We start from the raw sequence: 27,362 nt of genomic DNA, 5'->3' as shown, positions 1-27,362 counted from the left end.
ATGGAAAAATGTTCCATGCTCATGGATTGGGAGAACCAACATTGTGAAGATGTCAATGCTACCTAGAGCAATCTACACATTCAATGCAATCCCCATCAAAATACCATCCACTTTTTTCAAAGAAAGGGAACAAATAATCCTAAAACTTGTATGGAACCAGAAGGGACCCCGAATAGCCAGAGGAATATTGAAACAGAAAAGCAAAGCTGGCGGCATCACAATTCCGGACTTCCGGCTCTATTACAAAGCTGTCATCATCAAGACATTATGGTCCTGACACAAAAACAGACACATAGATGAATGGAACAGAATCAAGAGCCCAGAAATGGACCCTCAACTCTGTGGTCAACTGATCTTTGACAAAGCAGGAAAGAATGTCCAATGGCAAAAAGACAGTCTCTTCAACAAATGGTGTTGGGAAAATTGGACAGCCCCATGCAGAAGAATGAAACTGGACCATTTCCTTACACCACACACAAAAATAGACTCCAAATGGTTGAAAGACCTAAACGTGAGACAGGAGTCCATCAAAATCCTAAAGGAGAACACAGGTAGCAACCTCTTCGACCTCAGCCGCAGCAACTTCTTCCTAGAAACATCGCCAAAGGCAAGGGAAGCAAGGGCAAAAATGAACTATTGGGATTTCATCAAGATAAAAAGCTTTTGCACAGCAAAAGAAACAGTCCACAAAACCAAAAGACAACCGACAGAATGGGAGAAGATATTTGCAAATGACATATCAGATAAAGGGCTAGTATCCAAAATCTATAAAGAACTTATCAAACTCAACACCCAAAGAACAAGTAACCCAATCAAGAAATGGGCAGAAGACATGAACAGACATTTTCCCAAAGAAGACATCCAAATGGCCAACAGACACATGAAAATGTGCTCAACATCGCTCGGCATCAGGGAAATCCAAATCAAAACCTCAAGGAGATACCACCTCACACCAGTCAGAATGGCTAAAATTAACAAGTCAGGAAACGACAAGATGTTGGTGGGGATGCGGAGAAAGGGGAACCCTCCCTCACTGTTGGGAATGCAAGCTGGTGCAGCCACTCTGGAAAACAGTATGGAGGTGCCTCAAACAGTTGAAAATAGAGCTACCATACGATCCAGCAATTGCACTACTGGGTATTTACCACAAAGATACAAATGTAGGGATCCGAAGGTGTACGTGCACCCCAATGTTTATAGCAGCAATGTCCACAATAGCCAAACTGTGGAAAGAGCCAAGATGTCCAACGACAGATGAATGGATAAAGAAGAGGTGGTCTATATACGCAATGGAGTATTATGCAGCCATCAAAAGGAATGAGATCTTGCCATTTGCAACAATGTGGATGGAACTGGAGGGTGTTATGCTGAGTGAAATAAGTCAATCAGAGAAAGACATGTATCATATGACCTCACTGATATGAGGAATTCTTAATCTCAGGAAACAAACTGAGGGTTGCTGGAGTGGTGGGGGGTGGGAGGGATGGGGTGGCTGGGTGATAGACATTGGAGGGGTATGTGCTATGGTGAGTGCTGTGAATTGTGCAAGACTGTTGAATCGCGGATCTGTACTTCTGCAACAAATAATGCAACATATGTTAAGAAAAAAGAAAAAGAAGAAGATAGCAGGAGGGGAAGAATGAAGGGGAGTAAGTCGGAAGGGGAGACGAACCATGAGAGACGATGGACTCTGAAAAACAAACTGAGGGTTCTAGAGGGGAGGGGTGTGGGGGGATGGGTTAGCCTGGTGATGGGTATTCAAGAGGGCACATTCTGCATGGAGCACTGGGTGTTATGCACAAACAATGAATCATGGAACACTACATCAAAAACTGATGATGTAATATATGGTGATTAACATAACAATAAAAAATTAAAAAAAAAGAATTGCTAGATGAGCAGATCTCATGAGTAGCTCAGGTGCCTAAAGTCAACACCATCCATACTTTCTCCATGTTTCTATTGAGCCCCTGATATGAACATAACCCTAAACAAATCCTTAGAAGCCTTTCTTCCCCCACGCTGACAGCATGCTGCACTTAACCACGGAAATTCTGCCTGCCTGGGTAGCATCTTAATTTCTCTTTTCATAATAAAAATAACAGAACACAACCAATCACCCCTATTACCATCTTTCTAAGTAACCACGGTTAGAATTTATCTGCTAGCGTATGTTGCCAATCATCCAGATGTGCTTTTATAGCTTTATCAGTGTAATCACCCCTTACATTCCATTCCCTAGCTTTTAAAAATTTAGGAGAATATCATCATTGCTATGGTATTACATGAGGCTTAGCAGCATGATTTTAGTGACCAATAGTTCATTGAGTCTATGGGTTAACTAACAATGATGGAGGGCAATCCCCCCTCACCGACACCTCCAGTTTTTCATTATTAGAAATGCCCTGGCATGAATACACCTGTCCATTGAGCTTTTCCACACAGAGAATTATTCACGTAGGATGAATCTCCAGGAGTGAAACTGCAGGGCTGAGCAGTTGGGCTACTTCTGCAGAGACCGTATTTTTCCGACTGTGTTCTGCTTACATTGTGAACTGAGAAGGCAGGGCCAGGTCAAGAAGGGGGGGTAGAAAACGGGGTTCCGTTCCTCACCTCCCCTCACCTCACACTTGACCCAGGCCCACCCGTCAGGTCGTCCTGCTGGCTTGGACCGTGTCTGAGCCCAGAGATATTCCTAAGTGAAGATCGCACTGACCTCTTACAACAGCTGCCTTCTCAGACTCGACATCCAGATGGCGGCTGGTCTGGAAGAAAAGACATCTCAGCAGTTATTCTGAACGGCTCAGGAGAAAGGGCCCCAGGACGGTGGCCGCAACGGGAACGAAGCAGGCTTCCCACCCCTCCCTGCAGGAAGCACATTCCCTGCGCAGCTCCACCCGCCCCTCCCCTGCCCGTGGCCCACAGAGGAGGAGGACCGGCTCTGAGGGAGTACAGGTGCAGGAAACGACTGCATTTCCTTCACCCGAATTCATTCTCCAAACGGAGCCTGTGATTAATGTGTTTTAGAAACTGCTGTTGAAAGTGGGTAAATGGAGGGCAGCTGGACGGCAAGAGTTTCCAAGAGGAACATTCCTTCTCCACGGAGGTCCGACCGACACATTGTGAGAGCTGATCGCTGAGCTGCCCCTGGAGTCCCTGGCTGTCGCCCAGGAACTCAGGTCGGGCTGGAACCCGAGTCCCCCATGCCACCCCATCGACTGGGTGGTGGTCCTCCTGGATCCCATGACCGCACGGGGTCTGCAAGAGCGGTGTGGCAATGGCAACTTGGCTGGTTGGCCTGGCAGCCCCTAACTGGTTCAAGATCAGTGCTGGCCTCGAAGGCAGGTCGGATGCCAGACCAGCGGCCCAGACCTTGCTTCTTCATGGGTGTTTCTGGTAGAGCAGGGGCCCTGTGAGATGGTCACTGGGATACCTCCTTTCCCCAGTCACTGTGCCCAGCAAGCATTACATCAGCTGCCCCCCTGCCTGAAGGCCCCGGTGCTCACTCGCTCTCTCCCTATGTGTATGCCATGACCTCATTCAAATGTCCCCTGCTGTGTGAAGTCTTCCCTGACTCCACCCGGCAGAGTTCAGCCACCTACCTGTCACAAAGCCCCTCCATGTGCTGTGCTGGGACAACTGGGCCATTTGTCCCCTCTAAAGGGGATTGATGAATCCGGCAGCTAATGCACAAGGGCACAGATTATGGCTTGACCACAATCCACACACTTACTGGAGCCTTCTGCACTAGGCACGCTCGCTGCCTCTTCTTAGCGCTCGGTGTTTATATCCCCAGGACACCACGCATCTTCCAGCACCTTCACTGTTCACACCCCAGGGCCCTCCCTCATGCATGTCTCCGGGTCTCGAGTGCCTTCATTCCATCCCTCCAGCTATCATAACCCCCCTATATCCTTCCAAGCCTGGTGTGCGTACCTTCTCCTCCAGGAAGCCTCTTCCCCATCAAGTCTCTCTCTCCTCTCTGCTCACTGCCCGTGCTCCACACACATGCCTCCCCTTGCACCTGGCTTTAGATCATGTCTCATTCGATGCAGAAGCCTTCAACGTGAGAACAAGGTTTCCTTGACCTTCGTATCCAGGGCAGCCTCAGCTCCGTTCAACTGGCTTCCAGGGGGCACTGCATTCGGCATGTGATCAGGGTTTTAGTGGTCCTTCTCTGCTTCCTGCTCCTCCTGTATCCCACCAGCCTGGACAGGCTCAGAGCCAGACACTCTCAGGCTGAATCCTGGTTCTGCCGCTTACAATTCCATGGTCTTGGCCAAGTTAGTGGAACTCCCTGAGCCTTGCCCTATCCATCTGTAGAATGGACATTCTACTAAGTCCCTTGCGGGGTTTTGGTGGAATACAATGAGAATGGGTATCTACTGGATGTTCCACACAGGGTAGCAAAGATTTGCCCTACATGTTCCGCTCCCCCTGCCTCTCTCTCTGTGTAAACTTTTGGGGAATATCCTAAACTTCATAAAAGGCAAAAGCTAAAGAGAAAATAATTGCCTGGATCCTTGGAGGCCCAGGCTTGGGGTCGTTGATTTAATGAATCAGGGGAGTTTAGAGCTCCAAGTCTCGCTGCTTCTTTTTAAGACGAGATCCATTTCTGAAGGCCCATATATAGATCTTGTTGACAATACTCAGAGGAAAGCAAGCTTTTTCCAGGAGGTGGAGGGGAGAGAAACGAGCAGGGCAAGAGGAGGGAAATGAGCAGCTCCCTAGTCCCGATCACCTCCATCTTCCTGAGGTGCAGTCCAGATGACCCCCTGACCAGCCCCCCTCCACGCCTGCACTTTCATCTCTGACTTCCAGGCTCCAGAACCATGAGAAATGAATGTTTGTGGTTTAAACCCCCACCTGTGGGATTCTGTTACAGCTGCCTGAGCCGACTAAGAGACTCAGACACGGCCCCGAGGAAAAGGCACAGGTGCTCAGAGGGCCGAGGCGTACCATCTATCACCCGCCCCACCAGGGCAAGAAAATCATCAACTCAACGGGAGATACACATTGACCCGAGTGATCTGCTGCCGGTGTGAGCACTCTACTCCAAGGGCAGGAGTGTGGACGGACATAGCTCTGAACCCCAGGCTGCCGGCCCCAGGTGTGACCCTGACTAGCTCTTTGACTGCTCTGAGCCTCGGTTTCCCCCTGATAAAGCGGGCCTTGGGAGGATGAAGTGAGCTAATCCATGGAACATGCTGGAACAGGGGAGGGCTGAGTCTCGGCCATAATCGCCACGTCCAGTGAACAAACGAATGGCAGCCTGTCCTTCCTTGGACGTCTGCGGTCAGTGTGGGTCTCCTCCCAAGGGCAGAGACCAAACATCCTGAGCCTCCAGGGTCCAGGCCCTCCCAGAGATGTTTCCGCAAGGCCTCAGTTGGCATGTAGGCCGGCCCTGCTGCCCAGCCTCAGTACTCCCTCTGCTCTGGTGCATCCCACCCCGAGCCCACACGTGTCTCTCCCCAGCCAGCCGGGCAGGGCTCCCAGGCTGCAAGCCAGGCTCCACAACCTGCATCGGGAATTCCATCTGTGTTCTCTGAAATGAGAGTCAGTGCCCATAAAGTCAGTGCCCAGCTGCCAGCAGGAGGAATTGCCACCACCACCTCAAGGGTCTCGGTGGCCCCCAAGGATCTGCTCGGCTGCCTGGCCCTCGGTCCTCACAGCCTAAGTCACTGGCTATTGAACTAGACAAGCTGCCATGTACACGGCCTTCATGGCACTGGCAGCCCGGCCTAGCCCACACGCCTGCTGGATCTGCCTTCCCGAAGCACAGGGACCCCGCTCATTCAGGAATGAAGCACAAGTGACCTCCCACCCACTCCAGTCTCCCACCACTGCTCCCCTCGGCACCCAGCCCCTCCATCCAGCCAGCCTGGAGCACCACCCTTGGTTTCTTAGACACATCACTGCCTAGTGGCCACACGCTGAGGGTTGGCCTTCCAGCAACAAGAGGGATCAATTCATTGAGGACGTGGGATGTGCCAGACCCGGCGTTGCAGCCCAGACTCCCAACAGCGCACATGCACCTGCTACACCCCCTTTCCCACAGGCTCGTGACTGCAGTGGCAGGACCCAGAAGCCCCCTACTGGAGTCAAATCCCAGCTGGGCTCAGCGAAGCAGTTTCACACCGAGAAGGCCGAGCTAGAAAGCTACTCAGAGATGTGTGTCTTTGAGCCAGACTTGCAACCACTGAGCCTCAGGTTTCCCATCTGGGGAAGGGATAATGAGGCTTCTTCCCCATGGAAGGACCTCCTGAGTGAGCTTCATAAATCATGCAGGAAGTGCCCGTGCACTGTTAAGGGGTACATATAAGTGTCCCCTCCTATGGCAAACAGGCAGTGGTGGAGCTCCCTGACGTCAGAGTGTGCCCTCTTGACAATTGCCCACACGAAGGCCAGGTTCCTACCCAGTGGGACCCCCTGTATGGGACGCTTAACAGATTATCTGTCTTCAGGTCAACTCTGCCATGTAGGCTATACTGTTGCCATTTTACAGATGGGAAAACTGAGGCTCGGAGCCTGTAAGATTCTTGTCCACTTGGTCTGTCCGCTTCACCATTTCTGCGCACCGCTCAGCACCAGGTCTGGGGTATGGCGATAGGTGCTCAGTAAGTATCTGTGGATTTTGTGGTTTGCACAGAGAACAATGAGTCACCCACCCCTGCCCCAATCATGAAAATGGGGGTGTTCTTAGAGAGTGGAACTGTAAAGTAATGCAAAATGAGTCAGGGTGGATTCAAAGCCACCTTAGAACAGTAGAAGCTTATAACTAGCCACAGCTTTCAACAGGTCTCGGGGAGACATCCTGGCCGGGCGGGAGGCACGTCCAGGCCCCAGGAGCACATCCTTACAGGAAATGAATGAAATCAGGCTGACAATACCATTAACTCTCTCTGTTCTCATCCCAGTGTCCAAAAGGATTCTGATTATAAATGATTATAAGTGTTCAGTGAGTAACAAATGAACAAAGGAATGAATGAATGAACTTGACTTTCCAGACAACTCTGCCATTTAGAGGAAGAATATGCTGACATTTTTTTCATCCATCCATCCAATCCATCAGCCTGCACATGGTTCTAGTTCTCACAGGAAATTGATAAATTAGTGTTTAGGTGTATACATCAGTCTCTCTGAATTTGGTCATTGTAAGTCAGCCTATCAGCCTATCCAATCCCAGCAAACATTTTAGTTCTAGTTTCAGAGAAGCCCTTGGAGGGTGGGGCTCTCAGTGCTAAGATGCCCCCTCAGCACACAGCCAGCTGGCCCTCCCACGTGACACCTACTGCATCCCAACCCCTGGAACTCTGCTTTCCCTCTTGCCCCAGTCAACAGAGACTGTGCCAAGCATTTCAGCAAGCTGCTACCTTCTTTCCTCAGCCCTATGCTGGCTCTGAAGAGGCTTGAACCATCCATGCGAAGAGATGAGCACTGGACTGGGAGTCTGGGACTCTGGATTCAAATTCTGACTCTGAACCGAGTCACCATGTAGCCCTGAGCAGACCCCTTGGCCTCCAGGTCTCCGCCTCTTGGGCTGTGGGGGAACGGAAGGGACAGAGAAAGCACGCCTTGCAGAGCTGGGCTGGGAAGGGCCAAGGAGTGGAGGAGTGGAGCTAGTGCTGAGCTGCTGAGCAGGAGTGTGGAAAACAGGGCCGGCTCTGTCTACAGAAGGAACTGTACTTCGCCCTCACACCATCAGAAGCTGCGTTTGGGGGAGGGGGGGTGTTGCTGGCTGGTCCCCAGGAATGAGTTTGTGTGCCTGCCTGTGTGTGAAGGGGGGTGAGTTGTGGCCTCAGCTGAGCACCCACCGCACCATGAACACAGACCCCTGAACAGAGATATTCGGGACCAGACCTGGGTGATGTGCCAGACCCCGCATTGCAGCCCAGACTCCACGGCATCCACGTGGAGTGGCATCCACGACCATCCACACTGCCTGGAGGCTGTGTGACCTTGAGTCAGCCTCCCAACCTCTCTGGGCCTGTTTCCTCTTTGGATGGCTGTTAGGAGAGGAGATCCTCATTGAATTAGTTCCTGACTTCATTCACTCAACAAGTATTCCCTGAGCAGCTTCTCTGGACCAGGCACTAGGGAGACAGAGATGGTTATGGGGCCGCTCTGGCCCCAACAGAGGGGTGCTGACAAAGCTCCCACAACAGCAGGGGATAATCCCTCTGATATGCCACGGAGGACAGAGGATGTAGCTAACTCCGTGGTCCATGGGACTCAGGGAAGTCTCCCTGGACGAGGTCACACTTGAACTGCGTCTCAAAGGATGGGTAGGAGGCTGCGGGACAGACAAGAATCCTGCCGGGGTAGGGGGGAGTGGTGAGCGCTAAGGCCCTGGGGCACAAGTGAAAGAACCCCTGGTGCTTGCAGGACACTGTATTGATGCTGTTTGTGTGTCTGTCTCCCGCACTGGGGTGTAAGCACTTTAAGGGTAAGGACGCCCAGATCACCCTCCTGTACCAGCTGGGAGCACGGGGGCCAACACGGGGCCGGAGTCTTAGGCACGTTCTGGGTGGGCTCAGTGGACGGAAGCGGGGAGGGACAGTTCAGGTCAAGCGGGTGGACAGGAAGCTCATGGGCCCACAGCTGCCCCCGGAAGGGGGACAGCGCTGTCTATGGAAACTACCTCCGGGAGCCCCGGAGCCAGGAAGGTGGCCGCGTACTCAGCCAGCACCACGTCGTCCCCCATGCTCTGCGCCATCTCAGAGAGCAGCTGATCCTCCGCCCCGTGTCTGCACAGCTCCTGCAGTATGTGCCTGATCAGGCGGTTCCTCTCCCGGCACTTCTGGACCAGGGAAGCCAGCTTGGCCTGAAGGTGTGGGAGCAGAGACACAGCCAGGTGGGTCCACGGATGCCGGGCATCCTCAGGGGCTGGTCGGCTGAGCTGGGCTTGGGGCCTTGGGTCCCTGCTATGCATCCCTCAGCACTGCCTTAGCTCAGCCCCCTCCCTGCAATTCCTCCCCGTGCCCAGAAGCCAGAACCTGCTTTGAAAACAAATCACCACACTGCTGCACTCTGCCCCCACCAGGGGCTCCCCACTGCCCTCTGGATACAGGGTCCAGGATCAGGGAGTCAAGAGTGTGGACTCCGCCACTGACCAGCTCTGTGACCAAGCTCCTCTCTACACCTCGACTTGCTCATCTGTACAATGGGCATCGTTAAGGGCACCAGGGTAAAAGGAGCTCGTGTCCCTCTGTGCTTGGCTCCCAGCTTCCTTCTATCATGACAGTTGATTTTTGTATTTGTGGGTCTGTCTCCCACATAGCTTGGGAGTAACTCAAGTTCAAGAGTGACACAGCCCTGAATCCCTGCACCTTCGCTGGCCCATCGCTGGGCACAGCATGGCCCTTGGGAGGGATTTGTCATACAAATGGTATGAGTGAGTGACCCTCCCACCTTGAAATGACCTCTCGTGTCTGTACGTGTCTGGAGGGGATGACAGACTCTCGTCATTCGAGGGTGGCCCTGGGCCAGTCTCCTTCCCTCCTGGTGTGCTCTTCTGCTCCGTCAGAGGAGGAGGTGATGATCCTTTCCTGCCAGGACTTTTTGCCCAGAGGCTTGGGCACATCCCCTAGGCAGCGGTACTTGGACACCCAGTCCCGGCAAGAAGGCAGGGCAGGAATGGGGGCTCTGACTCGGAGGTCAGGGCTCTCAGCACACTGGGGTGGGGCTCCCCGGGCCCCCTGGACCACACCACCCCAAAACATCAGGGCCTCATGCATTCGGCCAGCATCTGCTGAACATCGTACGTGCGGCTCCCCCAAGAGAAGGTGGCCTTGTTGATGGTGACAGTGACTCTACTGGGCTCTTCATGAATCTGACCTCCTGGAGGGGCCGTGTGGCTGAGGGGAGCCTTTGGCATCAGATAGAGCTGGATGAAATCATGGCTCTGCTACCAAGTAGCTCTGTGTGACTATGCGCAGGTCACTTCCCCTGTGAGCCTCAGTTTTCCCCATCTGTAAGGTGGGGCTCATGTTCCCTTTTCCTGACATGCTGCTTGTGGACCTTAGAACAAACTCTGTGTGAAGTCCCTGGCATATGGCAGCCTTCATAGTTTATAAGGGATTATGGTCCTCGTTGAAGAAAAAGGTACAAGGAAATGACAAAAACGAGGGCAGAGCATGGAAGCTTCACGTTTTCATAGGGCGTTACAGTGGACGTTTCCACCGCTGACGTCAGGAGAAGCTGTGAGTGCGAATAACCATCACTCCATGTCACAGCCGTAGACCTGAGCATCTGACAGACATGGGAGCGCTGGGAGGGAGAAGGGCTTGAGGGCTTGCGTGGCTCACATTTCTGAGTTAACATCTAAGGAAACCGAGGCCCCAGCATGGGTCGGGCCAGTGAGTCAGTGGGGCCCAGGGCCCCCTCTGCACCCCGCCCGGAGACGGGACAGAAAGGGCTGGCCCTCGGGGTCCACTTCCCAAATCCAGGTGTCACATCGGAGGTGAAATGTGTCGTCTCCAACAAACAACACGTCCGAATGGCGAAGAACATTTGGGCCAGTAAGGCCACTTCTGGGAATCTGTCCTAAAGACACGTCTGGCTATGTAGGGAAAATCTTTCTAATAAAATGTGTGCATCACGGTGTTTATATACGAGAATGCAAAAGAGGGGGCAGGAGCAGGGAGGACGGACAGAGGGACCTGACCACGGAGCAAAGGCCCAGCAGCTTTATGTACTGCAGCATCTCGTGCTTTGTTCTCCAGCACGAACAGCAGATTCGGGGCTCAGGACAGACAAGGACAGGCCTTCTGGACTATTCTCAGGCAGGAAAAGCAGGACACAGACATGTAGGTGTGGTGGGATCTCAGACACATGTAAAGCATACTGGGAGAAAATACACGAAAACACTAGATTCAAATGGGAATTTGGGGGGTATTTCTCTTCTTCTCAGTTTTTTTTTTTAAATAATAAAGATGGACTAAACATCTAGAATGGGGAAAACCCGAGCTCTATTTGCTCGAAAGAGACATTTAATATGGACCTCATAGGCACAGCTGGTTTTTCTGAAGCTCACTAAGGTGAAAGAGAACCAACGTGCTTAAGAATGCTGAGTCCCCTTTTACACAGCCAGCGTCTCCCCAGGCAAGCTGGGCTCACAGAGGTTGGCTCTAGTCCCCTTTCCCCCCACATGGGCTTCTCAGTGAGGCACAGGGACCTTTCCCATCCTCGTCTCCACAAGATCAGAGGAGGAAGGATGCTCTGAGCACTGCCAGACTGCCGCTGTGGGGCCAGTTCTGTTGCCTCTTCCTTCGGGCAGGAAGCATTCCTGGATTCCCCCTGCAGACATGCCAGTTTTTTTGGTGCCATGTTAAACTTCTGGGTAACTGAGCCAGACACCCTGGGTCCCAATCCTGGCTCAGCCACTCACTAGAACTGTGACCTTGTACAAATCACCTCTCTTTCTGCCTCAGTCTTCTCACCTGTAAAGTGGGGGTAATATTAGCACCTACCCAATTAGTGAGGGTTATATAGCAGGGGCTCCATGAATTGTTTCCCTTTTGCTTAGAACATCCAGTTAATGCTCACTGAATGTAAACCATTATTATTATCCGGCACGCGTACGTGAGTAGAAGAACCCTGGACCTTCCAGGCGAGCCCAACACCTGGCTGAATACCAGCGAGTCATTCCCACTGATGCTTTGTGGAGCACAATTGCCCAGCCAAGTCCTGTCTAAATTGCTGACCCACAAAATCGTAAGACAGAACAAGATGGCTGTTCTAGAAGTTCTTCTCCTTCATCTTCTTGTTCCCTCTGTAGTCAGAACAAGAAAGCTACACAAATAAAAATCCTTCTTCCTCTTCCCAGTCTCTTCTGATCTCTCACGCAGGTCTCAACCCTGCATATTCACAACCAGAATGCCTACGTATGTATATACACATAGGAAATGACACTATTCAAACGTTTTACATCTTGGTTTTGTCACTTAATTTACATCAAAGGTGTTATTTCTATGTCAATACATACGGACTGATCACATCTGTTTAAAATCTTGCATATTATTTCAGCATGAGGGTGAAATATGATCTGTTGAGCCCATTCTTCATGAAAGTGTATATCATTTCTTTGCTTCACAAACAAGGCTCCGATGAACATTCCTATACAGCTCTTTTGGCATACCTTTCCGAAAGTATTCAAAGAGTAAAACGCCAGCTCCAAGCAGACAGTCTTCTATTCAAAAGGCACTCAATAATATTTGCAGGCTTGGATTCAACCTCCTCTCTGCTTCGGTTTAGGAAACAGCGTGAATGCATTGCAATGAAAAAGTCAATGAGAAGAAAGCGAAAAGACAACAGATGGGAGGAAATATTTGCCAACCACATATCTAATATGGGACTCATATCTAGAACATATACAGACTCTTGCGTCTCAACAACAAAGAAATAAACCACCCAGTTGCAAAATGGACAAAAGAACTGAATGGTCATTTCTCCGATGGAAGATAGACAAATGGCCAGTAAGCATGTGAAAAATGCTCAACACCATCAGCCACTGGAGAAAGGCAAATCAAACCACACGGAGCTAACACTTCGTGCTCACTGAGATGGTCATCACCAAACAGAGGGTAATGAACGTCGGTGAGCTCGTGGAGAGGTGGGGGGCCTCTGCCCATGCTGGTGGGAGTGGGGAACAGAGCTACGGGAACACAGACCGACCTTAAGGTAACTGTGATTGAAATGCTCCACCGTTATATTACAAGAATTTCATCAGAGAACAGAAAGCTACCAAAAAAAAAGAAAGAAAGAAAGAACCAAATGGGAGGGGGGAAATGAGTAGCTCAGTCAGTTAGGCATCTGACTCTTGATTTCGGCTCAGGTCCTGATCTCAGGGTCATGAGACTGAGCCCCGCATCAGGTCCTGTGCTCAGCAAAGAGTCTGCTTGAGATTCTCCCTCTCCCTCTGCCCTGCCCCACCCCACTTGCGCTTACTCTCTTTCTCAAAAAAAAAAAAAAAAAAGGCGGGGGAGGGGAGCTGAAATAAAATAAAAATTAAAAAGAACAAAATGAAGGGGTGCCTGGGTAGCTCAGTCTGTTAAGCTTCTGCCTTCAGCTCAGGTCTTAATCTGGGAGTCCTGGGATCGAGCCCTGCATCGGGCTCCCTGCTCAGTGGGAAGTCTGCTTCTTCCTTTCCCTCTGCCCCTCCCCCTGCTTGTGCACACACTCTCTCTCTTTCAAATAAGTAAAACCTTTTTTTTTTTAAAGGACCATATAGAAATTCTAGGATTGCAAAATTAAGAACAAAAATAATGAGTTTGTGAGTAAATCTGACTCTCCGGGAGAGAATTCACTGGAAGATGGGTTAGAAAAAAATACCCAAACTGAAGTGCAGAAAGAAAAAAAACATTGAAAATTATGAAAAACAGACTTCAAAAGATACTGGATATGATAAAAGCCCCAACATGTGCAAATGGAATTATGTTCCTCACAGATCAGTGGCAGGAGAAAAAAGGCCTAATAGCTCCCTTGCTGGCTGAGAGCGTGGTGAGGAACATTCCCTGTTCACTGCCTGGGCTTTGCCAGTGGTGCCAGTGCTGGGAAGGCTCTCTGCAATATGTATTAACAACCATCATTACCTGCACCAGTAATCCCAGTTCTCTGAACTCTTGCATATAAACAGGAATATATAAATTAATGGAAATAACCATAGATCCAACAACAGGTGAATGAAAATCACATCCACCCAATTACTGCACAGGCAAAAAAAAAAAAAAAATACTGGGCACAAGGTCTAGGATGCAACAGACATGAAACTCTAAGTATAGTGCATCTGATTATACAAAGAATGCATGGGAACGGAGCCAGAGATTACATCGCAATGTTGATGGTGTGTTTTTCATCCATCAGCTTGTCAAAAACATGTAAAATGTGATAACATTCAGAGTAACAAGTGCGGGCAAACACATACACTCATTTATTCCTGGCAGAAGCATAAATGATGCAGGGTTTATAGCGGGTTACTCGCCCTTACATATCAAAGTTAATTACATACATATCCTTTGACCCAATAATTACTTTGCTAGACTTTTACCCTTGGAATATGTAGCAGAAACATATCCCAAGACAGAGCTATAGAAAGGTTCACTAAGCTTTGTCAAGCAAAGAAACAGAAAAAATTTGGATTTCCATAAACAAAGAATTGATTCAGTCAGTTATGGTCTGGCCTTATGAAAATATAATACAGAGTTTTTAAAAAAATGAGATCAGTTTGTATGTGCTGATATGAAGATATCACCAAGATTTTCTATTAAATGAGAAAATTTAGGGTGCCTGAGTGGCTCAGTCGGTTAGGCGTCTGCCTTTGGCTCAGGTCATGATCTCCAGGTCCTGGGATCGAACCTATGTCAGCCTGCTTCTCCGTCTCCTCTCCACTTATGCTCTCTCTCACTATCTCTTGCTCCTCTCTCTCTGTCAAATCAATAAAATCTTTAAAAATAATTTTTTTTAATGAGAAAATCAAGACGCAGAATATTTTTGTATGGTAAAATTTCATTTATGTATACACATCCACACATACACTGAATGTGAGTAGAAAGGGTTGAAAAAAAAAATGCCAGAGTTCAGAAGGGGTTGGGGTCAAAGGGAGGAACGACTGTTTTTTTGTTTTGCATTTAAAAAATGAGATAATTATAGATCTACATGCAGTTGTAAGAAATAATACGAAGAAACCCCTTGTATCCTTTGCCCTGTTTCCCCCAAGGGGAACATTTTGCAAAACTATAGTATATTACAACCCTATAATGTCAATTATATTGGTAACAATCATGCTCAGATTTCTCTAGTTCTGCTTGTCCTGTGTGTATATGTGTGTACTAAGTTCTGTGCAATTTTATCCCCCACGAAAGTTCGTATCTCCACCATCACAGATAAGATAAGGGACGCTTTCACGTCGACAAGGATCTCTCTGCCCTTTCATAAAATCACACTCACTTCACTCCTATTTATGTAACATTTGAAAACTAGTTAGACTTTCTAGAAAAACGCATGTATACTAGTTTCAGATGAACAGAAGTTAGCTGGTGGAGGGATTACAGGCCTTGCTTCCTTCTGCATACTGTTCTTTACCTTGGAAATCTCATAAATACTACCAAAATGCTGGGAATGGTGAGATTTTGCCTGATTCTTTTTTCCATCTTCAAAACTTCCCAGAGGGGCGCCTGGGTGGCTCAGCCAGTTAGGTTAAGCATCTGCCTTTGGCTCAGGTCATGATCTCAGGGTCCTAGGATTGAGCCCCGCATCTGGCTCCCTGCTCAGCGGAGGGTCTGTCTGCTTCTCCCTCGTGTTCCCCAATTCATGCTCACTCTTTCTCTCAAATAAATACAATCTTAAAATAAATACATACATACATACATACATACATACATACATACAAAAACAAAACTTCCTGGAGCATGGGCCCATTTCATTTACAGGTGGGAAAGGAAGTGCAGCTCGAGCCTACCTCACCCTGGAGCTGGTCCCGGAGGCGGGCGGCTTCCCCGAGCGTCACCTGCAGCTGGAGGTGGGCAGACGCCTGGTCTCTGAGTTGGCACTGCAGGGTCAGCACCTGGTGCTGGAGCCGCCCCACGCGCAGCCTCAGGTCCTCCGTGGGGGGGTCCACCTCTGGGTCCCGCAGCTGTGGAAATCACCCATCTGATTGAAATGCTTAGATTAGCTTAGCTTCCAAGTAATTTGTCTCAGCAAACAAAGGACCTGTTTTCCTTCTTAATTTTTTTTCTGTCCTACATTTTTTCTCAGGTCAATATTTTTAGAAAATAAAGGAACAGAAATCACCCCAAGTCCTATTAGCCAAAATAATCATTATTATCCATATTTTTTTTCCCCAGTCTTTTTGCTATGCCTTTATGCATGTGCACGTGTGAGTGTGTGGCCATGCTGGGATTTTTGAGTGGAGGGGTGGGTGTTAGAGAGGGTCTGGGGAATCATAGAATAGCATTCAAAAATGTGATTTTCAGATATATATGTGTGTGTGGCTATATATATATATATATATATTCAGATATATATATCTTTTGCACATCTTTTCAAAAATATGCAAAATGGCATGGCATTCCAGAATCTGTTTTAATCGATTTCAGTCACCACGCTGCTTAAAAAAAAAAAAAAAAGTATAATGAATGGAATTTAAGGTTCAAATCCAATTAGGAGATGCTTATTACATTAAAGTATCCTCTGTTTATATAAAACAGAGGATACTGCACCCCCCCCCCTCCGCCAAACGCTTTTCTTAAATCAGTACAAAATGGTCTCTCACTCTTTTTGGGTCAGACATGAGCGGGTTTCCTACGGATGTCATGGGGAATTTCTGGGAGGCAGAAAGGTGGGAAGGAGAGGTGATTTAGCACTCTGGGAGTGTGGCTGGATAGCAGTAATACTGCTATTCCAGTGGTTCTGGATTCTCAGGTTTCATTTTTTAATAACTTCCATACACACATAGATGCATATATACACATACAGACACACCCATACATTTTCTCTACATAACATTTAACAGACCATTTACATCTTTGGTATCCTGCTTTTCTCCCTCAATACCATGTCAGGAGCATTTTTCCATATTATAAAAGGATGTTGAAAACACCATTGTGAGCATACATTCTGTGGCATGCTGAATGCTCGGGGCATTCTAAAACTTTCCTGCTATAGTTGGGCTTGTCAAAAACAGCCTTCCACATAACTACTGGACGGACCTCTGAGTCCTTCCCTGAGATCATCAGAGGAGGATTTTCTGGGCCCAGGGTCTGAGCATCGTTAAACAACAATTCACATGCTACAGTGGCCTAGGAAGGTGCAGCACTGCTAATCATCAGGCTCTGTGCGCAGGAGCCCAGAAGCTCAGAGGCTTTTCACACTCCCTTCCTTTGGCCGTGGCAGTCCACCCTTCATTTAAAGCACCTGTCGCCCTGGGAATGTGAGGCCTGCCGAGGTCATCTCTGCCTTGTGCTCTTGGCCTGGGTGTGAGCAGGGGGGCAGGGGCTGAGCCATTCTGCTGGGAGAGGAGAGAGAGGCCAGTGCGAGGACAGAATCAACGTGCCTCGTGGCTGATGAGGCCTCCCCCTCGTTAGGAAAGAAATCCAAGAGCAGAATGTGGTTTTCTCCTAATTAATAGAAATTCACAGAGCGTGGGCCTGAGATGCACAGGCTGGGCCCTGTCAAGAACAGATGGGTGCTCCGGATGGTTTCATGAAATCCAGTTCTAAGACTTGCAAAACAACTTGGCCTTTCTGGGAGGTTTGGTGCCTTCACTGCGTCCCCTCCCCAGTGACTTGGACGAGGGGTTTGCCCCCAGGATCCTAAGGGTATGTTCTACTGGATCCCCCAGCATGTTCTAAAGAGAATGGGCATGTGGGGTGTGGGGTGGGGGCCAGCCCTGCCTGCCACATGGGACGGCACCACCCAGCAGCCTTGTGATGGGCCCCATGACCCACTTGCTCTCAAAGGGGCATGATCGGCACGGGCTCCAGCCACCTGCTCTCCGTGGGCTGAGCCATGGTGCCCACGGGCCCTCAGGGAGCTCTGGTGGGGGAGACCAACACAGAAACAGGCCATTCGACACAGCACGGCGAGGGGAAATCGGGAGGCACTAAGCCAGGAGGCAATCACTCTTCTCTGGGCTGGTCGAGGGACCCGCGAATCCGTAGCATCTGCTGATTCCCATGGCGTAGATGCTCCCACTGGGACCAATGACAAGCTATAAAAATGGTGTCACACCTCTGCATGAGCCCATCCTGTGCCCCTGGGAGGCACTGTCCCCCCAAAAGGAGACCCCGAGGATGTGCGGCAGTTCCCAGGAGAAGGCTGGGGTAGAAGAGGGGACGAGTAAGGATGCAGCCAAGCCGAGGATGGGAGGTAAACAGCAACAGCGAAGGTTCCCCAGGCCTGGATTAGAATTCACCAGAAGGAACTGGGATTTCACACCAAGTACAAGAGGAAGGGACAGAGGCATTTTAAGCAAAATAGCAACATGATCAGGTCCGTGACTTGGGAGGATGGAATGGGGAAGCTTCCTTGTCCTCTGCCCCCCATGCATCAACAAACCCCATTTCCTCCAACTCTGGTTTTTGTCTGGAACCCTCCCTTCTTTTAGTTCCAAGTTCCTCTATCCTGGCATCATTTCTTGACTACAAAGTTGTCTTGACTGTGTTCCCGTGTCCCCCTGGCCCCCTTCATCCCAGCAATGATCTTTTTACAAAAGAAATTGAACCACGTTGTTCTCCTGCTTAAAAGCCCCTAGCGGCTTCCCACTGCATTTAGAAAGGATCATAACTGGGCCCTGCAGGCCATCTGAGCTCTGCCCCATCTCGCACCACACCCCACCCTTGCCATATGATCCCGCCACCCTGGCTACTCTCTGTTTTTTTTTTTCTGAGCCAGGTTCATTCCTGCCTCGGGACCTGGCCACTTGCTTCTCCCTCTGCTGAAAAGCTCTTCATCTGCCGCCACTTTTCCCACCTTGAAATGCTCAGCTTGATAGTCCTCTCCTCAGAGTCCTGTTTCTACCAGGTCTGACAGCTGAGATTGGACAACTACAAAATCTGGGGAAATGCATAAAACAATTCTTTGCAAGCATTGAGTGGCAGCCAATGCAGGGCTACAATCCCTGAGGGAAAGGATGCACATCAAGGCGAGCTCCACATTCTCCCTGGATTTCTCTCTGCAGCATTTTCCAAACCATGGGTCAGGATTGGGAACCCAAGCTGAGAGGGGTGGTCCTGCTTGATGGGGGACTCAGAGGCTGGAGTTCATAGGTGCTCTGATAGCTGGGTCTGTGGAGCAAAGTAACAGAAAAGAGAGAGCCAGGTACCTCCCTAGAAATGCCTGTTGGATCCGTGGTTGAATCCTACGCTGGGCAGCGCAGTGCAGGGCTTGGAGGCCTAGCAGAGAAGAGAAGCTGGCAGGCCAACTGCTGAGGAGACTTCAGAGGTCTCACCCTGCTGCCGAGATGGCAGAGTTCTGGCTGAGACCAAATTGGTATCCTCGGCGAATGCTCAGGGGACTCAGCAGCTGCCCCTGAAAGGCCATGCCCCAGAAGGAAAATCAGGCCCTAGAACTAGGTTGAAACTAACATACACCTGCCTAGGAATGATCTGGTCTGCTGACCCTTCCACTACCTGCCAGAGCAGAAGGCACTCAACACTCTCTAGTGGGAGGTGACACCCAGGAATCTCTACCAGATATCCTACATGATGTCCAACATAAAATTTCTTTAAAAATCACTAGACATGTGAAGAAGCTAGAAAATGGGACTTAACCAAGAAATAAAATAGTCGATAAAAACAGACCCAGAGATAATCCAGATACTGGCATTAGCAGACAAGACCTTCAAAATAACTATGATTATATATTTTTAAAAATATAGGAAAGATAGATGAAATGGATGAAAATATGGGGGTATTTCAGGAGAGAATGAGGATCTCTTAAAAAGGATACAATGTATATCCTAGAGTTGCAAAATATAACAAATGAAATGAAGAACTCCTTGGATGAAAGTATCAGAAGATAGGACACGACAGAACACAGAATTAGTGAACTAAAAAACGAGTCAATAGAAAATTCAAACTAATGCACAAAGCTTAAAAAAGGGGGAAAAATAGAACAGTTTCAAAAGATGTGGGATATAATCAAAAAGTCTGGATTCTAGGAAACAGAGAAAAATATGACAGAATATCTGAAAAATAACCAAAAATTCTCCAAATATGATAAAAGACTGGAATCTATGATTTTAAGAAGCTCATAAAAATCCAAACAGGATAAGTACAAATAAAACCACACCAGGCCCATCACAGTCAAATTGCCAAAACCCAAAGATAAGAAGGAAATCTTAAAAGCAGTCAGAGAGAAAATAACACACTTACTTCAGGAAAACAAAACCAAATAAAAAAAAATGACAAAAACAACCAATTTTTTTTTTAACAGAAACTGTGGGAGCCATGAGGAGACTTGCAATGAGATCTTCAAAGTGCCAAAGAAGGGGAAATCTCTGCCTATGTAAAATTCTGAATCCAGCGGGGGGGGGGGAGGGGAATATCTCTTAAAAGTGGAAGTTGAAGTTTCTTTCCATAAAAAGAGATAGGAGAGAATTCATCACCACCAGATCCTCACTCTGAGAAATGACAAACTCTTTAGGCAGAAGGAAAACAGATCCCCAGAAGTGAGAGCAAGAATGGACAGCACAGGACCATGTGGGAGATCCAGTAAATGTAGAAGATTATCGCTTGCCTAGAATAACAATAGTAACAATGCCTTATGAAGTTTATCATCCATGGGCATAATACATATGACAAAAATGAGGAAAAGAAGAAAGAGTAAATGGAGATAAACTATTAAAAATTTTGCATTATTTATTAATAATTATTATTTATTTGGGATTTCTGTATTACATGGTAAAAGTACTAATTTAGGGTACATTTAAATAATGAACAGATACATTCTGAAATCTCTAGGGTAAGCACTGAAGGAATGATACTAAAATGTATAGCAGAATGAGCTAATGGAGAAGACAAAGGAATAAGAGAAAATACCTACTCGTACCAAAAACAAAGGCAAGAAAGGAGAAATAGAACAGAACAGAACAAAGAAAATACATGGTAAGAAGGAAGACAAACACCCAATTCTAGCATCACATGTATGAAATATATGTGGACCAAACACCCCAAGTGAAAAGCAGAGATTGCAAAACTGAGCCAAACAAAAACAAACCAGCCACATGCTGTTTCAAAGAAACACACTTTAAATATAAAGATGCCCACAGGTTGAATGTAAAAGGGTGGATGGTCTAAAAGAAGTTGGATTCCATGAAAACACTAAGGGAAAGAAACTGATATGACTACTTCCATATCAGACGAAGTGCAATTTGGGCAATAAGCATGGGAGGTAATGAGGGGCATTTCATCATGATCAAAGAGTCAAGTCAGCAGGAAAACATAATTGTAAATCTGCATGTATCTCATAAATAATTTCCAGATATATGAATCAAAACTAACATTACCAGAAGAAGAAATACACAAATGCACATTCAGAGATTACAACATATCTGGGTAAATAACGAAGCAAAGAGCTGGCCCATCAGTAGATCTGATCAGCACAATTAACCGGGTTGGCCCCATCACACATCAACAACAGCAAACTATTCATTCTCTACAAGGACACCCAGGATATTTACCCAAATAGACCATAACCTGGTCAATAGAACAAATCTCAAATTTTAAAAATAATTAAAATAATATAGTTATGTTTTCTGACAACAGTGAAATAAAACTACAAATCAGGAACAAAAATATAACGAAAAAATTCAGCAGGTGCTTGGAAATTCAGCAACACACTTCTAAATCACCCATGGGTGAAGAGAGACGTCACAGATGGAAACTAGAAAGTACTTTGAAGTGAACGGACATAAAAGCACAACATATCAAAATGTGTGGGACATAGCTGAAACACTGCTCAGAGCGACATGCAGAGATGTAAGTGCATGGATCACAAAAGAAGAACAGCTGAAAATCAGTGATCTAAGTTTTCAACATAGGAAGAAAAAAAAAAAAAAGAACAGCTAACTAAATCAAAAGAAAGTGAAAGAAAGGGAAGAATGAAGGTATAAATGGAATCCAGGGAAATAAAACACATACAATGAAGAAAATTGACAAAACCAAAGGGGATCTTCTGAAATGACTGATAAAAATGCCAAGGGGGGGAGGGAGGGAGGGAAAGGGGGAGAGAGAGAGACTGGGAGAGAATGAATGAGTGGGTACAAAGGGCTCAACACAACATCTTACAGACATGCAAGACCACAGTGAGAATATCATAAGCATTTCATCCTGGGATTCCTGAACAGCAAGAACCCTCCATACGTGTGGACAATGACTCAGGGAAGCCCGTGTCTTGGCCAAATCACAGATGTGGTTAAGTGCAGAGGTGGGTTTGACCTTCGATTAAGTCCTAAGTCCCTACTCTTTCCATTGTCCTTTTTAAGACCCAACACGGAGGATGATTGAGGTGTTGTCCAACCTATGGTGATAATCATATTGAAATACATAAATGTATGAAGTCGACACATCGTGCATCTTAAGCTTATACAATGTTATATGTTGGTTACATCTTAAAAAGGGGGGGGGCAAGATGGCGGAGGAGGAGGAGACCTGGATTTCGTCTGGTCTCAGGAATTCAGCTGGATAGAGATCAAACCATTCTGAACACCTGTGAACTCAACAGGAGATCGAAGAAAAGAACAACAACTCTGCACAGAAAAGCGACCACTTTCTGGAAGGTAGGACGTGCAGAGAAGTGAATCTGAGGCGATATTCGGGAGGATAGACGGTGGGGGAGGGGGCCTCCGTCGGCCGCTTCTGGCAAGTGATAGAGCCGCAGAGCACAAAATCGGAAATTTTAGAAGTCGGATCCGCTGAGGGATGTCGCTCCAGTGGCTAAGCAGGGGGTGGAACACTCGCGGGACAGTGGGTCTCAGGACCCTCAGGATCACAGAAAGACCGGGGGTGCCTGAGTGCGGCAGAGCTCCCACATATCGGAGCGGGGAAGCCAGCTGCAGAGATGGAGCCGAGGCGCGGGCTCTCACCTCAGGGTTGCCATAAACTGTGATCTGCGGCTCAGTCGGGCCACGACTCCTCCCACAGGGAGCCAACAAGTGGCAGATCCAGGGAGACTCCCCTTCCTCCCCAGGGAGGAGTGGTGCGGGAGCACACCGCAGGGATCTGCTGGGTTTGGAGACTCCACACGGGGTCGGGTGCCAGAGATAGAAACCCTCAGTCAAAGTCCTGGTGAGCACGTAGTGTGGCCGGAGACCAGGGAGACGGGAGTGACTGACTGCTTTTCTCTGGGGGCACACTGAGGAGTGGGGCCCCAAGTTCTCGGCTCCTCCAGGGCAGACATTGGGAAGCCGCCATTTTCACTCCCGTCCTCCAATGCTGTAGGGAAAGCTTGCAGGGAACAAAACCTCCCGAGAGCAAACCCGAGCAGATGACTTAGCCCAGACCAACAAGGGTGGGGCAATTCCGCCTCCGGCAAAGACATTTGGGAACCACAGCAACAGGCCTCTCCCCCAGAAGATCAGCAAGAACAGCCAGCCAAGCCCAAGTTTACCGATCAATGAGAACGGCAGAACTCCAGCACTAGGGGAATACCGCACATAGAATTCATGGCTTTTTTACCATGATTCTTTAGACTTTCAAAGTTAATTTTTTTAACTGTCTTTTTTTAATTTTTCTTTTTCCCTTTTTCAACCAACATCAATCCCTTTTTAAAAAAAATTTTTTTATTTTTCATTTTTAGAGTTATATTCTATCCCTTCATAGTAGTTACCCTTATTTTAGGCATATGTATATAATTTGTTCTCTCTTTAAAATTTTGAGATACAGTTTCTTCTAACAGATCAAAATATACCCTAAATCTCTAATGTATGGCTTGGTTCTAGTCTCCTGCCTGATCACATTCTCTCCCTTTTTTTTTTTTTTAATCCTCTTCTTACTTTTTTCAAACAACTTCTTATCAATTCCTTTTATAAAATTTTTTATAATTTTCATCTTTACAGACATATTCCATCCCTTCATCGTATTAACCCTTATTTTTGTACATATACAAGTTTTTCTTTCTTTAAAATTTTGGGAGGCAATTTCTTCTAACAGAACAAAATACACCCAAAATCTAGTGTGTGGCACTGATCTATGCACCAGCCTGACTATATTTGATCATATTCTGGTTTTTTTGTTGTTGTTTTGTTCTGTTTTTGTTTGTTTTTATCTTTTTCTTTTTCTTTCTTCTTTCTTTCCCTTTCTTTTCCCCCGGTTTCAGGTCTTTTCTGATTTGTTTAGAGTATATTTTCTGGGGATGTTGTTAACCTGTTAGCATTTTGTTCTCTCATTCATATCTATTCTCCTCTGGACAAAATGACAAGACGGAAAAAATTACCTCAACAAAAAGAGCAAGAGGCAGTACCGACTGCCAGGGACCTACTCAATACGGACATTAGTACAATGTCGGACCCAGGGTTCAGAATCATGATTTTAAAGATACTAGCTGGGCTTGAAAAAAGCATGGAAATTATTAGAGAAACCCTTTCTGGAGAAATAAAAGAACTAAAATCTAACCAAGTCAAAATCAAAAAGGCTTTTAATGAGGTGCAATAAAAAATGGGGGCACTAACTGCTAGGATAAATGAGGCAGAAGAGAAAATTAGTGATAGAGAAAACCAAATGATGGAAAATAAAGAAGCTGAGAAAAAGAGAGAAAAACAACTACTGGATCACAAGGGCAGAATTCGAGAGATAAGTGATACGATAAGACGAAACAACATCAGAATAATTGGGATCCCAGAAGAAGAAGAAAGAGAGAGGGGGCAGAAGGTATATTGGAGCAAATGATAGCAGAGAACTTCCTAATATGGGGAAGGAAACAGGCATCAAAATCCAGGAGGCACAGAGAACCCCTCTCAAAATCAATAAAAATAGGTCAACACCCCGACATCGAATAGTAAAACTTACGAATCTCAGAGACAAAGAGAAAATCCTGAAAGTAGCTCGGGAGAAGAGATATGTAACCTACAATAGTAGAAATATTAGACTGGCAACAGACCTATCCACAGAGACCTGGCAGGCCAGAAAGGACTGGCATGATATATTCAGAGCACTAAACGAGAAAAATCTGCAGCCAAGAATATTATATCCAGCTAGGCTATCACTGAAAATAGAAGGAGAGATAAAAAGCTTCCAGGACAAACAAAAACTAAAGGAATTTGCAAACACGAAAGCAGCCCTCCAAGAAATATTGAAAGGGGTCCTCTAAGCAAAGAGAGAGCCTAAAAGCAACATAGACCAGAAAGGAACACAGACAATATACAGTAACAGTCACCTTACAGACAATACAATGGCACTAAATTCATATCTTTCAATAGTTACCCTGAATGTAAATGGGCTAAATACCCCAATCAAAGGACACAGGCTCAGGAGGGGAAGAATGAACGGGGGAAATCAGAGGGGGAGACGAACCATGAGAGACGATGGACTCTGAAAAACAAACTGAGGGTTCTAGAGAGGAGGGGGGTGGGAGGATTTCTTAGTCTGGTGATGGGTGTTAAAGAGGGCACGTTCTGCCTGGAGCACTGGGTGTTATATGCAAACAATGAATCATGGAACACTACATCAGAAACTAATGGTGTAATGTATGGTGATTAACATAACATAATAATAAAAAAAAAAGACACAGGCTATCAGATTGGATTAAAAAACAAGACCCATTGGTATGCTGTCTGCAAGAGAATCATTTTAGACCCAAAGACACCCCCATATTGAAAGTGAGGGGGTGGAAAGCCATTTACCATGCTAATGGACACCAAAAGAAAGCTGGGGTGGCAATCCTTATATCAGACAAATTAGATTTTAAACTGAAGACTGTAATAATTAGAGATGAGGAAGGACACTATATCCTACTTAAAGGGTCTATCTAACAAGAAGATCTAACAATTGTAAATATCTATGCCCCTAACATGGGAGCAGCCAATTATATAAGGCAATTAATAACGAAAGCGAAGAAACACATTGACAACAATACAATAATAGTGGGGGACTTTAACACCCCCCTGACTGAAATGGACAGATCATTTAAGCAAAAGATCAACAAGGAAATAAAGACTTTAAATGACACACTGGACCAAATGGACTTCACAGATATATTCAGAACATTCTTTCCCAAAGCAACAGAATACACATTCTTCTCTAGTGCCCATGGAACATTCTCCAGGATTGATCACATCCTAGGTCATAAATCAGGTCTCAACCGGTACCAAAAGATTGGGATCATTCCCTGCATATTTTCAGACCACAATGCTTTGAAACTAGAACTCAGTCACAAGAGGAACGTCAGAAAGAACTCAAATACATGGAGGCTAAAGAGCATCCTACTAAAGAATGTATGGGTCAACCAGGAAATTAAAGAAGAATTAAAAAAAAATTCATGGAAACCAATGAAAATGAAAACACAACTGTTCAAAAACTTTGGGATACAGCAAAGGCAGTCCTGAGAGGAAAGTATATAGCAATACAAGCCTTTCTCAAGAAACAAGAAAGGTCTCAAATACACAACCTAACCCTATGCCTAAAGGAGCTGGAGAAAGAACAGCAAATAAAGCCTAAACCCAGCAGGAGAAGAGAAATAATAAAGATCAGAGCAGAAATCAATGAACTAGAAACCAAAAGAACAGTACAACAGATCAACGGAACTAGGAGCTGGTTCTTTGAAAGAATGAACAAGATTGATAAACCCCTGGCCAGACTTATCAAAAGGAAAAGAGAAATGACCCAAATCAACAAAATCATGAATGAAAGAGGATCACAACCAACACCAAAGAAATACAAACAATTATAAGAACATATTATGAGCAACTCTATGCCAGCAAATTGGATGCCTGGAAGAAATGGATGCATTCCTAGAGATGTATCAGCTACCAAAACTGAACCAGGAAGAAATAGAAAACCTGAACAGACCTATAGCCACTAAGGAAATTGAAGCAGTCATCAAAAATCTCCCAAGAAACAAAAGCCCAGGGCCAGATGGCTTCCCAGGGGAATTCTACCAAACATTTCAAGAAGAATTAATACCTATTCTCCTGAAACTGTTCCAAAAAATAGAAATGGAAGGAAAACTTCCAAACTCATTTTATGAGGCCACCATTACTTTGATCCCCAAACCAAAGACCCCATCAAACACGAGAAATACAGATCAATATCCTTGATGAACATGTGTGCAACAATTCTCACCAAAACACTAGCCAATAGGATCCAACAGTACATTAAAAGGATTATTCACCACGACCAAGTGGGATTTATCCCTGGGCTGCAAGGTTGGTTCAACATCTGCAAATCAATCAACGTGATACAAAACATTAACAAAAGAAAGAACAAGAATCGTATGATCCACCCAGTAGATGCAGAAAAAGCATTTGACAAAGTACAGCATCCTTTCTTGATCAAAACTCTTCAGAGTATAGGGACAGAGGGTACATACCTCAATATCATAAAAGCCATCTATGAAAAACCTACAGCGAATATCATTCTCAATGGGGAGAAACTGAGAGCTTTCCCCCTAAGGTCAGGAACGCGGCAGGGATGTCCACTATCACCACTGCTATTCAAGATAGTATTAGAAGTCCTAGCCACAGCAATCAGACAACAAAAAGAAATGAAGGGCATCCAAATCGGCAAAGAAGAAGTCAAACTCTCACTGTTTGCAGATGATATGATATTGTTTGTGGAAAACCCAAATGACTCCATCCCAAAACTGCTAGAACTCATACAGGAATTCAGTAAAGTGGCAGGATATAAAATCAAAGCACAGAAATCAGTGGC

At 46.6% G+C, this 27,362-nt stretch overlaps 1 protein-coding gene across 2 annotated transcripts in view; it reads right to left on the bottom strand.

The window, feature by feature from the left end:
- Positions 1 to 27,362, bottom strand: part of LOC112835747 (janus kinase and microtubule-interacting protein 1) — a 253,704-nt gene that overhangs the window by 73,276 nt on the left and 153,066 nt on the right. For both annotated transcript variants that reach the window (XM_073891401.1, XM_073891400.1), the window contains exons 7-8: positions 15,458 to 15,631; positions 2,717 to 2,765 (exon numbers count right to left, since the gene is read on the bottom strand). In XM_073891401.1, the coding sequence (XP_073747502.1) occupies positions 2,717 to 2,765; positions 15,458 to 15,631 (223 nt within the window). The remainder of the gene's footprint in view (positions 1 to 2,716; positions 2,766 to 15,457; positions 15,632 to 27,362) is intronic.

The sequence above is a fragment of the Callorhinus ursinus genome, unplaced genomic scaffold (genome assembly GCF_003265705.2).
Source record: "Callorhinus ursinus isolate GAN/ISIS: 27379988/994484 unplaced genomic scaffold, GSC_fseal_2.0 scaffold4, whole genome shotgun sequence".
NCBI classification, from domain to species: domain Eukaryota; kingdom Metazoa; phylum Chordata; class Mammalia; order Carnivora; family Otariidae; genus Callorhinus; species Callorhinus ursinus.
The sequence above is the reverse complement of the archived record's forward strand: the minus strand, read 5'-3'. Positions and strand labels throughout refer to the sequence as shown.